The 18,515-nt window shown below is 39.8% G+C and overlaps 1 protein-coding gene across 3 annotated transcripts; it reads right to left on the bottom strand.

The window, feature by feature from the left end:
- Window positions 1-228: 228 nt before the first annotated feature.
- On the bottom strand, window positions 229-17,890 carry dazap1 (DAZ associated protein 1). Of its 3 annotated transcripts, none has more exons than XM_014149301.2 (13): window positions 17,716-17,890; window positions 16,379-16,419; window positions 15,628-15,794; window positions 15,061-15,126; window positions 14,482-14,586; window positions 14,130-14,178; window positions 10,810-10,892; window positions 6,426-6,573; window positions 6,135-6,164; window positions 5,410-5,562; window positions 4,820-4,987; window positions 2,515-2,607; window positions 229-1,057 (listed from the first exon to the last, which is right to left on the bottom strand). In XM_014149301.2, the coding sequence occupies exons 1-13, from the start codon at window positions 17,745-17,747 to the stop codon at window positions 885-887; spliced, it is 1,308 nt and encodes a 435-aa protein (XP_014004776.2). In that variant the 5' UTR covers window positions 17,748-17,890; the 3' UTR covers window positions 229-884. The 3 variants fall into 3 exon arrangements, with proteins under 3 accessions (XP_014004776.2, XP_014004775.2, XP_014004777.2); XM_014149300.2 differs by having other exon boundaries at window positions 14,482-14,589; XM_014149302.2 differs by lacking the exon at window positions 2,515-2,607 and having other exon boundaries at window positions 14,482-14,589.
- Between the last annotated feature and the right edge of the window lie 625 nt (window positions 17,891-18,515).

Raw genomic sequence — 18,515 nt, forward strand, 5'->3', positions numbered from 1 at the left:
CCTAAGTGCCAAGCAGAGACGCATCAGGTCCCATTTCTACAGTCTTCGGTATGACTTGACCAGGGATCAAATTCGCAAACTTCCAATGTCAGGGTGGCAACACTAACCACAAAGCCACTGAGTTGGTGGAAGAATCCGGTAGTCCTAACCAATACCTAGTAGTTATACTCAAACATATTTAGTGACATTTAAGTTGAAGCATTGATGGCCAAGATGCAGGACAGCAACAAGAGGCAGGATATCTTTTATTTGAAATAAGTTTTCCTTTCTTTTTGCATAAGTGCAAAATGCACTCAAACAGCCACCTGAGGGAAGTCTACATCTTTAAATAAAAAACAAGCAAAGTGTACATTTTTAGTACAAAATTGTCTTAAAAAATTGCACAGATTGTGTATAATATATATTCATATTTTCCATTTTAAACAAACTTTAAAATAAAGGCTCAGAAAGTAAACAAAATCCACCAAATGAAAAATAAAAACATTTTCCCTAGAATTTAAAGCTGAGGAAACTTGAGACCCTGTTTTCATTTCTGTATCCGGCGTAAATATACATATCCTTATATATCATTTTTCCATTCTCTGTGCTATTGTTTGACCAGAAAATCAAAACCTATTGCAAAGTAGTTAAGTCCTACTATAAAACATGGAGGGGAGGAAAAAGGTTATTTCATTTCAACAGGTTATGCAAAAGTCTTACATCAACTTTTACATCAAGTGACATTGTAACAGAAGTAATTGGAATCCCTGGTTTTATGAGTTCACTTTTTCTCAAATTTTGTGTATTTGTGTTCCAAAAAACATCAATCCAGAAATCCAGTTTTGCTTATCACCAGAACACATTTCCCTGACTTTAGAACTGAGCGCTGTGGCGGTTGGAGACGCTCAGCGCCGGTATGGATGGAAGCCCGTTACGTTGTGATTCTGTACTCGAGCAAAAACGGCTGCGGTAGCCTGGGGTCCCACTGCCGGTTGTGCTGTTGGTGCCCCGTAAGAGGCAGTCTGCTGGCTGGGGTCTGCGAATGTATGCCCAAACCCACTCAGGTCCTGACCATAACCTGTGAGGGTGGGTAGGTGGAGAACAGGGAAGAGAGGTTCATTTTCAGGATCGTAAATGGTGCCAAATGAAAGTCCCTTATTTGACCTATAATAAATACATTGATCATAGTTTCAGGGCATTCTAATGTTCATGTTAAATATTGTATTCCTTCCTTCGTGAGCCTCCATGAACCTACATTCAGAGTTTGGTTTGCCAATTAGGAATGAGCGCTTCCAGTGTAAATCAATTGACTTATAATTGAGGATTCAAAGATGTAATCTGAACTCTTGTGAAAGGCATAAACAAAAGGAAAACAGTATAACAAATACTTAATCAGTTTTCAGTCACACAAGCACACGTTTTTTTCCCCCAGACACTGGATGGCACCATCTCCCTGCAATCCACTGTAGTCGGAGAAGCAGGGAACTGCATAGACATTCAGTGAAGTCAAGTCTGAACAGTTCCAACTCAGGTCGGACAGTACAGAGTAACGAAAAAATAAATGAAATGAAACAATAGAAATGGTAGAATACAAGGCTGGAAGAAAGAATTAAGAAGAGCTAATAGCAGAGGGGCTAATATAACCAGAGAAATCAAATATAAAATTGGGTATTCGTTCACCAGCCAGAAGTTATTTTTTCTTCATACAAAAGTCCCTTAGATTATCATTCTTTTAGCTGTCATAAGGAGATAGCATATGAAAAACAACAAGTGAATTGACTGCCATCGCATTGAATAACAGAGCAAAATAACAGAGAGCAAGAGAAAAAAAATAAGCAATGTTAAACATAGTACACCACAAACACATTTTGCCAATTAGATCATCCCCTTTTTAACAGCAAAGCTATGCAGAGAGAGAGTGGACAAAGTGAGGACGCAGGTGTTGTTAGTATACTAAACTACAGCTACTATAGGAAATGAGATGTAAAACACTGTTAGATTGAATATTCATACCTTGAGATATGGACAAAAATAATTCAACCTCAAGTCATTGAATACTGTAGCTGTATTTTAGTATACTCTAGAACAGTGGTATTCAAAGTCAGGGTCGTGGGGGAACAAAAAGTAATGTGTAGAGATTATTGTACGGGACAATATACAAATGTTTTTGAGAAGGAATTAGAAAATGTAATAATTGGTTTATTTTCATTTATATAAAAAATTCTAATTAATGTAAGATTATTTGTTGATGTCACATTTTTAAGTTAACAATTTTAAGGCTGTCATTAGATTTGGGGTGGGTTCGTGAGAAATTCTTGGGGAAAACTTTGGGTCCCCAGAAATTCTGGTGGGAAAAAAATGGGGTGCCCGCTGAAAAAGTGACTACCACTGGTCTAGGACTATGTACTTTGTATGCACAAACATACAAAAGTACATGCAGGGGAAAAGTATGCAAGGGAACATTAAAGTTGCAGTTATATGTCTATGTACTGAACTGTACTTTTGGTGGTTGGAAAAGACGATGCTCACACCTACCTGCACTATTTTCTCCCTGCACATCCTGACCATTACTGTGAGAAGGACGCGTTGGTCCGTAGGAAGAGGGCTCCTGAGGGTAGTTACCCAAGCCTATCAGGGAGACGAGGAGACTAGGTTGACTGAACCCAGATAGAGAGTCTACTTTACTTTAAAATGGTCCCCTTCTTAGACCTGGGGCTTAAATTAACACTCTCTGACTGCTGTGAGACTCCTGCTAAATCAGTGCACACATCCTTACACTCTCTCTATCTGCTGTGAGACTCCTAAATCACATACATCTGGAATTAGAAACACATGGGGTAGATGGGCTACTTGCTAATGCCCTTTGCTGCCTGTGGCTATGGTTACTGTACTATATGATTCTAAAATCAGGTGGCTGACGCTAATGGTTAAGAGCAGGATGGGTATGCAAAGCACAAGCATGAAACACCGAACAAGATGGGAATCTCACACCTGACAGTTACAGGGAAATATACAATTTATATAGTTAAATATAAATTATGGTAGAATATAGATATACACACAGTGACCAGTTTATTAGGTACACCACCCCGTTCACGAAAATGGTTCGCTCCTACAGACAGTGAGTCATGTGGCAGTGGCTTGCTATATAAAGCAGGCAGACAGGCTTCCAGTTACTGTTCGGTTGAACGTTAGAATGAGCAAAACGAGTGACCTAAGCGACTTTGGGCGTGGCATGATCATTGGTGCCAGTATCTCAGAAGCGGCCGCACCCTATGGCTTTTCACGCACCACAGTATCTAAGGTTTACCGAGAATAGTGTGACAAACAAGAAAACATCCAGTCAGCGTCAGTCCTGTGGACGAAAACAGCTCCTTGATGAGAGAGGTCGAAGGAGAATGGCAAGAATCGTGCAAGCTAACAGGTGGGCCACAAACAGACAAATAATGGAACAGTACAACAGTGGTGTGCAGAAGGGCATCTCGGAACACACAACTCGGCGGTCCTTGTCACAGATGGGCCATTGCAGCAGACGGCCACACCAGGTTCCACCCCTATCAGCTAAAAACAAGAAAAGTGGCTCTAGTCGGCACACAATCACCAACACTGGACAATTAAGTAGTGGAAAATTATTGCCTGGTCCGACGAATCCCGGTTCCTGTTGCATCATGTTGATGGCAGAGTCAGGATTTGGCGTCAGCAGCATGAGTCCATGGCCCCATCCTGCCTGCTGTCAAGGGTACAGGCTGGTGGCGGTGGTATGTTTTTCTGACACACGTTAGGTCCCTTGATACCAATTGAGCAACGTTTGAACGCCACACCTTGTAGAATCCATGCCCCAAAGAATATGGTTGTTCTGGAGGCAAAGAGGGGACAGACCCAGTACTAGATGGATGTACCTAATAAACTGGCCTCTGAGTGTATACTGTCTTGAAGAACTATACACTAAGAGATATTAACAAAGCAATATATCCAAGTCTGTGTCTCCCCACTGTATTTTGTTTACGAAGGATAAATGCCAGTAGGAAATGAGGGGCAACACAGAATGAACTAACTTGGCTACATAAATTAACCTTCCAAACAGCAAGGATTTACCAATGCATTTTGTTTAAAGAGGGAGAGACCTTGTGCAAAAGCCCGGCAATTGATGACAATGCTGGATTTATTGGTACAATAAGTATAATTGGAGAGTAATTGGAAAAATCCTGATACATTTCATACTGATGTATTGCATTGAGTCTTCTCATAACAGCTCTAATCTTTTTGTAGGAAAATATTGGTTTCAGGCCAATTACGCTCAAGAGAAAAATAACATGCAGGATCCATCGACACCATAGAGCTCATGCCAGGAGAGAAAAGCCAACCAAGTCAGTGACAAAAAGGGAACAGTTGGCCAAACTGCCTGTCACTTTTGCCAGTAAAATATCTACCTGGTTTATCTGCAGTTTGGTGGGCATTCAAACTCCTCTCAAAAACATTGAGAGGCAGGATGATCTAATTCAAACCTACCATGGGTTACCCATCCCCATTATTCCACAGCCCCACCTGGAAAAATGCTGAAAAAGGTGGCACTGAAGAGTCCTGGGTATGGTGGGACTTCTATGGCATCTCCATGGCCTGGAGGGTATGTATGCAAGCGTGTGTATGCATGTGATGCCATTAAAGCTAAATTGTACCAAAAGGCAAGCTCCTGCTTGTTTGAAGGTTGCAGTAATGAGCTTTGGCAAGGGAGCGGTTGTTGACCCAATAAAGCAACCAACATAATGGATCCATCCAGTATAGGCCATAATAACAGTAGGGTTGAGGGCGGGGCTGAGGACTGCATGGAGGCTCTACTTACCATACTGGCTGTAAGGGAAGTCCGGCTGTCCCGTGGGTGCTTTGCTCATGTCCTGAGTAGGTGTGGTGGCTGGAGCAAACCCCAGCGGCCCTGTTCCTGGAGTCGTGGGCGGGGGCGGCACTCCTTGTGGTGCATACTGGTCACCATGAGGCGTGCCAAAACTGTACCCTAAACCAGTGCCAGATGGAAGAATCATTATAATGTTGGACATTCTGAACTATCAATGATAAAATGTTAAATGTCTCATACAGGTTATAATAATCAAAAGAAACATAACATGATTATTGTAGTAGGAGCTGCAACCCTAGGCAGTAGGGTTGGGCAATATTAGGATATTATCATATATTGGCAATATAAAAGAATATATTGTGAAGACTATATTAACGTTCTTGTGAAGACGACATTAAAAAATATTTCAGAACCATAAACGTGTGTTACTGTTGGTGTTGTAGCACTGCTAGTGCCGCAGACCTGCTATCAATTTCTTCAAGACAAAGCTGGCGGTGAAAGTACAATGATTTTCCTCCTTCATTTTCTGTTTTTCCTCATTCATTCTTTTTTTTAAATGACAATACAGCGCAGCTACTGACCAAACTGAGGTGGTGTACTGTATCCCTGTTGAGCGTAGGCCTGAGGTGCCCCAAACCCCCCCGCCGGGGCCGCTGTGACGAGGAATGCGTTGAATGGCGAGGAGGGCTGGGCGGGAGCTCCACGACCCGCAGATAAAGGGGGCCCGTACCCACCTGAGACAGAACACAACATATAGTTACGTATATACATACACACACGATGACAGGTGTCTATTGCTACATGTTCAGTCTCAGATGTACCCTAGATAAAACCCACTGTCAGTAGACACTGCATACTAGACAATATTTTCAACATGAGGAGAACCGTGTCAAAAATAACAAAAATGCAACTTGTATATGAATGTGGTGCATTCTAGAACTCTAGCATTAAAGCTACAATAGCACTTGCTTGATCTAAGATACAGGAACACCGCTGGGATTGTTTGGGGGTTGGTTGTATGATACATGACATGCGAGGGTGAAGGGAGGTAAGAATCATTAAGCCCATTATCTGTCTTGAGAGGGAAATGAGCAGAGTGACCTCAGCCATTACAGCTGACACCGTGATAACACTGGTGCTTAACGGACAATACCTAATTGGTCAATATGGAAAATACAAAGTGCAAGGCAATGTCTATGTCACAATACTTTCTTGATAAGTTAACTGTCACAAGACAATTTACTATTTAAAAAAGCAAGTTAGTGAGATGGCTGAAACGTTCAAGTGATTCAAGGACAAAACATACCCAAGGGCTGGCCTGTAGACACCCAAACTCCTTCAAAGAGAAAATTGTTGACAGTTTATTTATGCTGGCACAAAACCAATCTTGCAATTGGTAACTACGGTACTGTTGTCAGTAAGTTGACCATTCCTCAAAATTACATTTCAGTGCTGACCCAGAAATACAATGTTAATGTTATAACATAAGGCATCAGACATTGTAACAGTTTCCAATGCTATCTTTCTTCTAGTTATAAAATAATGTCATATTCCTGGTCTGAGAGATGGAGCCGTGCCTGGCTGGTCTCCCACTCACCCGGAGGCCCATAACTCTGCTGCCAGCCCTGGGCAGGCTGTGCCGACCAACCATTGGCTGCACTCAGGATGCCTCTGGGTCCCCATTGGTTAGGTCCAAGCTGGCCAGGAGCGTTGCTGTCCCGAGGTTCAGCCTTTTTCACTTCCACCTGGACAAAGGACAAGGAGGGCACACATTGCAAGACCAGTAATTTATCTCCAAAATCCCTTCCTTATCTAAACTCACCCATTACTAATATTTATCTTTAACATATCAGCTTGAGAGGGTTTCAGTTTTACATCTTATCTGAGCCAACACTGCTGACTAATACAGATCAAAAGTTGCTTAACAATATGTTTCTCAGGTATTTCAGTCACAATAAGGTATTCCAATTTTTTTTTTATACATAATTTTTAGCAATTGATTTAAAATGGTGCTAAAAACGTCATGAAAACTACAGTACAACCGGTCTACCTGAGAAACATAGAATTCCTATTTCCTGTTTTTTTATGCCCGTTATAAAAAATTAAAAACATCTAATGGAAGGTCAAGACTTACCTTTCCTGGGCTAACGCTTAAATAATCTCAATTATGTTTAACTTGGAGTAGAATTTCAGAGGGAAATGGATGTAGAAAGAAATGTGTATCATATCTATCAGAATAAGAGGTAAAACATGCAGACAATAGAAATGGATAGTCATAAGTCAATATAGAAATGAATCTTCATACCGTGTCAGATAATGGAGAAAATTGCAATGGTGCTTAATTGAGCAAATCAGATGGGTATTAGTCATCTCACACAGAATAGAAGCACCTGGTATTGGACTGGTCTAACGTTCAATGAGGTTGAAAAGCCTGTTCTTTTAACATGCCAGATGGCTTGTGAGGCCATTATCTGCCCTAAAAAAAAAAAAGATTGTAGCGTAACTTGCTGTAGCTAGCCAGCAACAGAGATACCAGCAGTTTACCAGAGCGAAAAATTGGTTTAAATCTGGGGGGAGACTAGATAGAAATAGACTAGGCACTATAGAGGTTGAGTTATTGAGGTCACCTTGCATGAGGAAAACGAATCGCAATTCTTCCCCTGCTTTAAGGTGGCGCTACTTTCTTTGGCTCCCCTCTTCCTTCTCTGTCGACCTAATTACAGGCACGTTTCCATGAGTGGCCTCCCGCCTATAGCGCAGATACCTGGGTCCTCTCCCGCGGGCATCGTGGCTGGAGTGATGGATACCACGACTTCGGTACACTCCCCAACAGCAGACCTGGGATTTGTGCCACAGTTTGATGTGCTCCACTTTCTAATTTTGTAACTTTTATTCCCCTAAGTCCCAGCCTAAGGTAATGTCAACTCAAGAAAAATATCTCAAGTCGAGCCCCAATTCCTGCTGGAAATCAGGACAAAGTCAAGGAAAGTCAGTATGAGTACAGCAGAATGTAGGTAGGGTCTCATACATCAATTATGAACAGACATGGCTTTAGTTTGTACATTTAATGAGGCAAGAAAGGGTTAAACTATGAAACATTTGTAAATAAGTAAAAAATGTCCATGTGGACATTTAATGTTCTCTTTCAATAAAAGACGTTATGTTTCCTCGTTTGGGGGGGGTGTCGGAGTATTGAACGCAATTTTTTCCAAATGTTTAAAATGTATTTTGTCAAGATAATTACTGCTATAAGAGAGGATGTCTCAGAAGTAGCTAAGCTAAAGTGTTTTGTTAAAACTGTAAATTATGAATGATTGGGCATAAAAAACATTTTTAACTCCTGGTATCACAGAATTGTGGCTTTAGGCACCAAATTAGCTAAAAAATCTCCATTGGGAGAAAGTAGTGAGAAAGTAGTTCAACTAGCCCTTGAAAAATACCCACCCATTTTGGTTGTCAGAATTGATCGACACAGTATGGAGATTCTTAAACTGAGGTCACTTAATTGAGGTTGTTTCACTTTTTAACAAGTTGAATAGGAAATATATCAAATAGCTCAAAAAGTAAGTGACCTGCCAACAAAATAAGAAAAAAAATAACTGAACAAGACCAATCCTTTAGGTGATTTCTTTGTGGTAAAATACACACTTATCTCCAGGGGTGAAAGTAAGCCGGTACATCTTCCCGGCAAAAGAAAGTGAACTTACACCGTACCGGTAAAACATGAGCCTATCACAATAATTAAAACAAAATGTCAAGAAAACTGTAGGCTTTTACAACATTTATCATGACCGCATGTCAGCCGGATGAAAAATTTGCGAACGGACTTGAAAATGGGTGGTATACAGGCCTACGATGCAAATGTGGTGGTTCAACGAGAACACTGAGAGGCAGATGACTGGCTGAGACTGACACGCGCAGACAGCAGTAGACACATCAATTCAGCCTACAAGTGTAGGCATAATGACAGCCGAATGTCATTAAATGTTTGGTGTTTTAAAGAGATAGTTTGGCAATGTGGCCCTTTATTATCATCATCATCTTCCTTTTGGCAATGTGGCCCTTTATTATCATCATCCTTTTTGGCAATGTGGCACTTTATTATTATCATCATCTTCTTCCTTTTGGCTATGTGGCCTTTATTATCATCATCATCATCCTTTTGGCAATGTGGCCCTTTATTATTATGATCATCATCATCATCATCTTCTTCCTTTTGGCAATGTGGCCCTTTATTATTATGATCATCATCATCTTCTTCCTTTTGGCAATGTGGCCCTTTATTATTATGATCATCATCATCTTCTTCCTTTTGGCAATGTGACCCTTTATTATTATGATCATCATCATCATCATCATCATCTTCTTCCTTTTGGCAATGTGACCCTTTATTATTATGATCATCATCATCATCATCATCTTCTTCCTTTTGGCAATGTGGCCCTTTATTATTATGATCATCATCATCTTCTTCCTTTTGGCAATGTGACCCTTTATCATCATCTTCCTTTTGGCAATGTGGCCCTTTATCATCATCTTCCCGAGTCTGATGAACTCGTGGATATAATTTTTTATGTACGGTGGGGTTCGAAATGATTGACACCCTTGATACAGATTAGCAATTATAATACTGAGCTATATTGTATCCAACAATTATTTTTTTTTTTATACTAATACAATTGCCCAGAGAAATAGATTTAGTTGAACAAGTCATACTTTTTTTCCTCACAAAAAGGTAGCGGTCAAAATATTTGACACCCCTTTTTTTCAATACCTCACCGTGCGAGGATAAAAGCAGAGCCAATTAACAATTTCTTTATGTGGGCTTGGGGTTAATGTCTTGCCGGAAGATCCAATTGCAGACAAGTTTCAGCCTCCTGGAAGAGGCAACCAAGTTTTTGGATAAAATGTCCTGGGACTGGGTAAAGTTCATGATGCCGTTGACCTTAACAAGGGCCCCAGGACCAGTGGAAGTAAATTATCCTCGTAAGGTGAATTATTGAAAGGTATTGAAAACAGGGGTGTCCATTTTTACACTTACATTAAAAAAATGTTTTTTTTTAAAGATTAAACAAAATCTCTCTGAGCAACAATTAGCATAAAATAATATAATTTCCATTTTTTTTGTATACAATAACTCCGTATTAATTATTTATTTTATACTGTTATTTTTGCTAATCTTTATCAAGGGTGTCAATAATTTCAGACTCCACTGTATCTGCGTCCAGTATGAAGGTAGAGGTAGTTTCGCCAGCCAACACTAACTAGCATTAGCACAATGACTGGAAGTCTACAGGAACAGCTAGCATATGTTTGACAATCAGATTGAAAACATCATGACTGGTTGTGTTTATGCTACATGAAAAGGTAATACATATTAATTTAGTAAAATTAGAGATCCTATTAAATTAATAGGGATTCAATATATAATTCTATGATCAGGCCCTTGTAATCGCGTGCAAACATATGAGATCACGTACCGGGAAGAAATAAAATCTTTCACCCCTGCTTATCTACCATTATATGCTCCAAAACTGGCAACTTGAATCTCCAATGCCAGAGTAAGTATTGTATTTGAAGTAAGATATGGAATACCTTTAACAACCTAAAGGAGAGGTCAAAATAAACAAAGCCTTGGGCGACTACAGGAGTTGTACATACTATTTCAGAGGGGAGACCAAGTCTTTTTTGCAACAAGTACAAGGCCAACCAGGCCATTGAAAGGTTGCAGCCAAGAAAAAAAAAATTGTGCCCTGATCTTTAGGAAAATATTTGGAGTACCACATTTCAGTAATCTTCAGCCGTGTCATTATCATATGAAGTTTACAGGAGCTTTAGGCCTTCATGAAAGAGGAACCAACCTCATTGGTGGCCCCTGGAAATAAGAGCTGTAACTCCAAAGGTAACAGCGCCAAACAATGCTTCCCGTCGCCCAAGCCTCTGTTTGATCTTGAGGGTAAAATAAAACTACAACTACACACTTTTTTGCCCATGATGTCGTGAAAATGCATGTTGACAGCCTGGTCCACTGATTGTTCGGCCTCGAAAGTAATAAATCCAAAACCTAGCCAACGACCAAGAGTGAATCAAGGTAGCAGGGTGTTGTGACAACACAAGATGAAGAACAGTATTGGGGTCAGCAAGACAGGGATCCATCAAGATTGAGCTGGAGGCTCCTGGGGCTTGGATGATGTCGCTGACTTGCAGCAATACACAAGTTGAAGTTTGGGGGCTGAGGCACTTTTATCATCCAATAAACTTGGCACCAATCCTCACCATGCCAACTCTCGGGTTTCAGTATTTTAAAATACTTCTAAAATAGCGAAGTAAATTTAAGTAACATTTGCTTGTACTGCATTCATGTATTATATAGGGGATTGAAAATGTAATTTATATACAATTGTAATATATTTACATGCAGTGCAGTCAGTTGAACTACTGAGGAATATAAAAACTATAGATTTCAAGACACATTTGAGTGTCTCAAAGCATTCATTTCTATATTGGATTCCAATTTGACCCGTGCTATTGATGCGACTTCATGCCGTTTCATCCAAACCCCACCTTGATCTGCCCCTTGGTATATTTCTGTGCAGCACAAACTGGCAGCATCTAATGTCAATGCATAACAAAAAAATGGAGAAACAGAAACTGTTCAATGTCTAAAGATTTCTCCAAGCTTTCCCAAATTTGGTTTTATGTTTTGAGTCAGCCAGGATAAGCCTAAATGGAAAATTACAATATTACTTACAACAGCAACACAAAGATATAGGCCATTTTGTCTTCCGAATGTGTAAGTAACAATTATTGATGCTGTCAAGAGTTTACATGGGGGATAAACAAAGTTCCCTTCAAAACAAGGAGAAAAACCCCACTGTGTGAGGATTCAACACTTACTATATAAAACAAAAAGTGAAATTAAGTAGCAAATCAACAAATGCTTGATGGTGAAACCTCTGGTAGCTTTTCATTGAAATAGACAAAGTCTAACATAGACCCTAGGTTATTCTCACACCCTTTAAGCACAATGACTACAGTCTCTTCATGATATGAAAAGAGCTCTAGCTAAACTTATGGATATACAGCACTGTAATTTAGCATAGCCATACCATCTTTGATTCAACTGTACATTTAGAAGGCAAACATTGGCAAATGTCCTGGTTCTGATAAGGTCTATGGGGATTTCACATCCAAGACTCTAAAAAAAAAAACCTTTTCAGAGTTTCCCGTAGAAAAAGCACACAACACTGAACCAGTTTCATTTTGATAAATGTATACCAGTGGCAGAATTGGGTTGTGAGAACATCTCCACTGAGGGGCCTAACCTGATTCCAATTCAATGTCCTTTGAGAGAAAATAGATTTTGAAACCTCTAATATCATGTCAAGCATTCCCAAGCCACCTGATGTACAACTAAAAATAACATCCATCGATGACCTGTCCTTAATCTAGATTCAAAACTTAGTTTAAGCATTTAGAGACATATTGGTAGCATTCAAGTCGAACATTTGCTGCAAACTGAAAGCCGCAAACATTCCTAGAAAATATATATTTTTTAAATAATACAAGTGTCAAAACATCCTAGGTCCTGCTCAGCGCAACAGAACTCAGTTCATAACCATGATGAATCTAAACTTTGTATACACCCCAAATTGACAGCCTGCACATTCCATTTGGGGATTTTACATCTGGCCTGTACCTCTGTGATACCAATCAGTACACAATAACCTAAAGGAGAAAAGACAAATCTTAAGAGACACCATTAATCACATTCAAACCATTCACAAGAAGGAGAAGAGAGAAAGAAAAATAGAAAGGGCTTACTTACAAAAATACTTCACTTTCTACATACTGGGAAAACACGTAATATATATATATATATATATATATATTTTTTTTTTTTTAGATATATCAGACATGTCTAAATTAAACAAAATAAAACTTAGTTCAATGCCGGACTTTAAAAGTACTTTATTAAAAGAAAAGTCTGGATATTATCCTTGATTATCTTAAGGTTATTGCTGTGTATCATCGTGTAAATTCAGATGACAAACTATTCTGTTCGTCTCCCCAAAGAGATCAATGGATACTGAAGGAGAAGAGGGGGAATAAATTATGGAAGTCATTCATGACCACTGCATCATTGCTATGTAGGACAAGTGCAAAAGAAACAGCTCTGAGCAAATAGACCAAACTAACGTATATTTCAACTGTTCTGAGAAAACTGACCAGCCTAAACTACATCAACCCATACTTGTCTTGTCATTCTAACTGTCAACTAATTTAAACAGATGGAACTGAGTAAGGACTTCCACTTAAAACACGTGTCAAACTCATTCCACGGACGGCAGAGCGACTGTGGGTTTTCGCAACACCCGTACACTTAATTCATCAATCAAGGTCGCTAATTAGTAAAGAACTCCCCTCACCTGGTTGTCTGTCTTAATTGAAAGGAAAAAACAAAAACCTGCAGACACTCGCCCACTGTGGAATGAGTTGAACACCCCTGACTTAAAGGGATACTTTGGGATTTTGGCAATGCGCCCTTTTAGCTACTTCCCAGAGTCAGATTAACTTGTGGATACCATTTGTATGTCTCCGTGTCCGGTATGAAGGAAGTTAGAGGTAGTTTTGCAGAATCATCTGCATAATTGTCCTTGTTTCCTATCAATACACTGGTGAAGCTCTGCTATTTAAACATTTAAGTTAAGTGCTAACATTCCTCGTTTAGTTTGTCAAAGAATATGAATGTTTGAAATGAGACCCAAAATCTTTTCACACATCCTGAATAACAAAAAACAATAACCTTCATCTCAATAAGCTTATTTCAAACTACATGTATTACTATAGCATGTTAACATGTTCCTAATTTAACTAAAACGTCTAAGGGCTACGTCTACACAGGCAGCCCAGTTCTGATATTCTTTCCACCAAAGTGGCCTCTTGACCAATCAGATGGGCTCTTTAGCCAATAATAGGGCAAAAGATCAGAATTAGGCTACCTGTGTAAATGCAGTCTATACGCATCAGAAGCTGATTCTGTCACACAAAGTCAAGGGAAGATGTCTTAAATGAATGCCAACCTCATTCAACTTTCTCACCATGTAAACAGGTCTGCATGGGGAAAGTTCAATGGTTAAGGATGAAAAAAGATGTTCCACCACAAGACATATAGACGTATAGTTATAATTGAGGGTGGGGGGAGGGGAAATGAATGTGCTTATCCTATTTGGGTCAGAATAGTTTGTCATGAGATTTAGAGATGGGAGGTATGGAAGAGAAAAACGAGATCAGCTTTTACCTCGGGGCCTCTGTTTCTCCGCGTCATAGATCATTACCACCTCTGTGACCTTGGATTACACAAAGGAGAACATGGGCTGCATTAGGATTCAGACCACTAGTATTGCCATAGCATGCATCTCTCAGTTGGAACCAGAGAATTAGGAATTAGAATATTAATTTAATAGGATCTCTATGGTTAAAACACTGACACGTTCTATATCCTCAACTTGATGGCATTTTAACAGAAAAGTATATTTTTCCTGTGGTCTTCCAAGAAGCAGTTCCTGTATTGGATCCTGGTAACTGTTTTAGGTATAAAACAAATATATAAAGCTATACAATACAGTATACACCATCTTAACAGGACTCACCACTCCAAATCTATTGAAATATTCCCGGAGTTCTGGTTCACCACAGTTATGGGGGATTCCACCGACAAATATCTTCTTTGATTTATTGCTGTCAGCTTTGCTGCCCTTCTGAAACAAAGAATGGAGTCTCAAAGCCAGATCGAGAAACACACTGAAGACGAGGCAATTCACCATCATCTAGCTAGACAGTCGAGAAGAAATTAGCTTCTCTCTCCTTTTGCCCTGGGGTATAAATGTCACGTCGATGCAAACACTAGTCCACACAGATCAGGGTGCACTAGTGCCTTCGCTTCAGCGTTACTGAGACAAGCTATTTCAGGATTGCAGCGTAATTCATTTTTACAGAATCACTTAGTCTAACAATTACTTGGAAATAATTACATTTTAAGCTCCTTAGCAGAAGTCATGTTAACAGCAATAAGCCTCAGTGTGACAGACGCGATTTCTAGAGGCAGATAGGACCCAGCTTATCAAAGGACAAAAAGGATACAATTCAATCCATTCTACCCAGGCTTGGTGCCCTATTTCTGTAGAGGACATACAGTACGTAGCCTCCACGAAATGAAATACGCTCCTTACCCAGCCGTCCTTAGTTCGTACTTTTTCAGGTTGCATTCCTCTGGGAGTACATGGCTTGGGGTCAATCTAAAAGCAAAGGATGAAATCTCAGCCTTCAATGAAAAAGCACCTTCAAATGTTCCCTCCAATTTATCAGGTGAATTAGCCTACTCAATAAGGCCACATACAAATGGAATAAATTAAATATGTGCAATACAATTAACTTTACAATAAATCACAATTTAATTGCAAGAAAATAACCTTCATTATAGCAAAATGGTCATGTTCATATTGCTGCATATAAAACGCACTGTCTGCAGTTAATTATCTGTTACATGTTGTTAAGCATCTGAACAAGCAACATTCTGCCTGCTTTACATATAGCTCATCAGAACAGTCCAGGGATGTCCTTCAGAGAGCCAGCCTTTTGTTTTCTGAAGATGCCAGTGTGCGCTATGGGTTCACTATTACTTCATTAGCTCTGTGTAATACTTTACTGAAAAAGTCCCCATTCTCATGCAGTGCTTAATCCTTATCTCACACTTTACAAAAGGCATCATTGGAAAGACACGTATTTCACATACTCACATTTCTGCCATCGAGATTATGGGGTTTGGTCTCCAGTACAGTCCGGACACAGTTGGGGTCTTTGAATTTGACAAAACCAAAGCCCCGCGACTGATTTGTGGTTTTGTCCTTCATGATGACACAATCAACTACTTCCCCATACTGCGAGAAATAGTTTCTCAAAGTTTCTGATAGAAAAGAGGACATTGACATGAGTCGGAAGATGCCGTTACAGAATCCTTTAGGGATATATACATAGCCTAGTGTCCTGACATTATGGGTAATGTGTTTAAAAGTTCACTGGACGCAAAGCATGAATAATACATTTACATTACAGGCATGTATCTTTGGAGGCAGGGCATAGAGGTTTCAACAAATAAGAGTCATATCATTGAAAGCCCCCCCACAAGGTAATCCAATCCCTAGGAAGGACACACATAATTACATAGTACTGTGGCTACTGCTCATAACCTCAGAAAACACTGTCAGAGTGAAGAGTGTGGTGCAAAGACACACACGGTCTAATCAAGCATGATACAGAGAAGGGCTCTGAATGCCTGTGGCTAAAGACAAACACATGTAAAACTACTAGGTCTGAGCAATTATGAGAAAAGCCTGCATGTGTGGTTTAACTGCAATACATGATAACATGCAACCCTTTGGGTACTCCAGAACAACATTTCCATGCAGACACTTTCATGTTCAAGCACAACACTACCTGCATTGCAATACACCTAATATTGACAGGTTGGTAAGTAGACAGCTGACTCACCCTGTGTTGTACTCCAGTCCAAGCCACCCACAAACAGTTTCCTATAAAATTAAGAAAAAAGCCGCCCTTTGAGGACACTTGAGATGGTCCATCATTCCTTGGACACAATAAACCATTCTCAAATGGTTTTGTGCCGTTAATGTGTGACTATTAGTTAAGTGACTGTGCCACATAGCTATACTTTTTATGTAACCTTACAATAGCTTGAGCTGTATTTGAGCGGGTGTTTCTGTAGGTAGCTGATGATTCGTATCAACACAAAACGTCCCAACGTTAGTCCTAAACGTGGCTCATTATGCACAGCTATGAACCCTAGGTACTTTCTATTAAAAGGCTGGAATATAGAGGGTTACTTGTTTAGCCCCGACAACACTAAAGGTCTTTTTTGTTTTATTCCTCCTCCTTCCTCCTAAAATAAACCAGGCAAGAGAGACGTTAGCTAGCTACCTAAAATACATGATCCCTGCTGGATCTTGAAAATAGCGTTAACTGCACATCGATCTAGGCTAGCTAATGTTAGCTATATATTTGACATTATACTCTTATCAGCTGTATGCCGACATTCAAAACTAGGCAAGATACCATAGCCCCAACTATAATTTCGTATGGATAATTTAAATAGATCAAACCAACATTATCCAAATCCTCTCAATCCAATGCCCGCTAAATGTCCTGAAAGAGTCCTCTATCAAGTTCATCAAGTGAGTAACAGCGCAATAAAACTCGCGCCAGCAACCAGCTACAATTGAAGACATTAGTTAGCTAACGTTAGCTAGTTGGCTCTAATATTTTGGGGGGGGAAATCTGTTAATCTGTCAACTTCAATCAAACTTCTACCATCACACTCAAAATAAATTGGCAACAACTAACGTAAACATGAAGATAGCAAAGCTTCGACCCCTGATGGTGCGGTGCCCACATTTTTACCACACAATAGCTAACGTTAGCTAAATACAGTAGCTTGCAAGTTAGCCGCTAACATTGTAGCTGCTGACTCGTTTCAGTTTCTATTTAGTTAGGTGGCTTGTTAGTTAAATAGTTTAGTTTTTCAATGAATTATTCAATGACAAATTGAAAAGTAATGTTTAAATGGTATCTAAACCAATGTCATGCGTTTCCAAATGATTAGCTAGTAGTAGCTAGGCTAAAGTCAACTAACGTTAGCTTACTATCTCGCTCGCTACCAGTACATATACTTAACAAAATGCTAACTACTGTAGCTAGCTGAGTAAAAGTGGTGATGCGGGTGAGATCTACCACAGTAATAATTGATTAAAGTTAAAATGTATATAGCTATTTAACTAATTGTCATTAATTATATGGAGATCACATCTTACCCAACTTCATCTCCGGCTAAGTTGCTGTTCATTTCTAGGCTAGTGTGCAGGGAACTGGTGTGCTGTCACCGGTTCGGTGTATTGCTTCAGTAGCTACTACCGCCCCTCTACTGTAGCTACTGTACTGATACCAGAGGAAGGTCACTCTGCTTTTGTTTCTAACTGAATCTGCGCAATGACGACATGTTTGCCACGGGGCCACCTACAAGGGGTAAAAAAAAAAAAAGAAACGAACATTTCTGGGATATGTAGTTGAAATTCAAGATGTAGTCTCTTCATTTACAAATTAGATCAGAAAATAAAATAACACTGCCCCGCACAGGCACATAGACTGAGTGCATGCCCTTGACCATGGACCAAGGAGATAGGATGGGTGACTTTGTAAGCCTACTGGCCTGCACAAAATAAGCAGCCTGGTTTATTTTGTTCCAGTAGGTCAGGAGCTACATTTTTCACAAGGACCCCTTTAACAATAGTTTATAGCCTATGTTTTCTATGAGTGCAGATTATTGTGTAGTAGGCCTAGATCTACATCAATCAGGGGTGCAGATTTAGTTGATCAAGTCTTGACCCTCCAAGATGACCATCTTGTATCACCCTCAGTATCCTTTCATTGCTCTTTGATCTGAATGACAATGACAGCATTATCATCAAAGAGTTCACTAACACTTGCAACCATTGCTACACAGGTGACTGACTATACCTCTGACCTATTACAGTGGTCAACATGGTCTTGCACTTTGACACGCATTCATGGATTTACCCGAGAGGACAGCTGTGGAGGCCATGCAGTGACTTGG

Source organism: Salmo salar, chromosome ssa16, assembly GCF_905237065.1.
Source record: "Salmo salar chromosome ssa16, Ssal_v3.1, whole genome shotgun sequence".
Taxonomy (NCBI): Eukaryota; Metazoa; Chordata; class Actinopteri; order Salmoniformes; family Salmonidae; genus Salmo; species Salmo salar.

Bases quoted from the DNA above. Each gene is read 5' to 3' on its own strand.
- dazap1 (XM_014149300.2), bottom strand. From the start codon at position 17,747: ATGAACAGCAACTTAGCCGGAGATGAAGTTGG. The intron at 15,795-16,378 runs GTGAGTCAGCTG...CTTTTCTATCAG, and splicing joins GGACTGGAGTACAACACAGG to AAACTTTGAGAAACTATTTC. The intron at 10,893-14,129 runs GTAAAAGCTGAT...GTCGTTGGCTAG, and splicing joins GGAGAAACAGAGGCCCCGAG to GTTTTGGATTTATTACTTTC.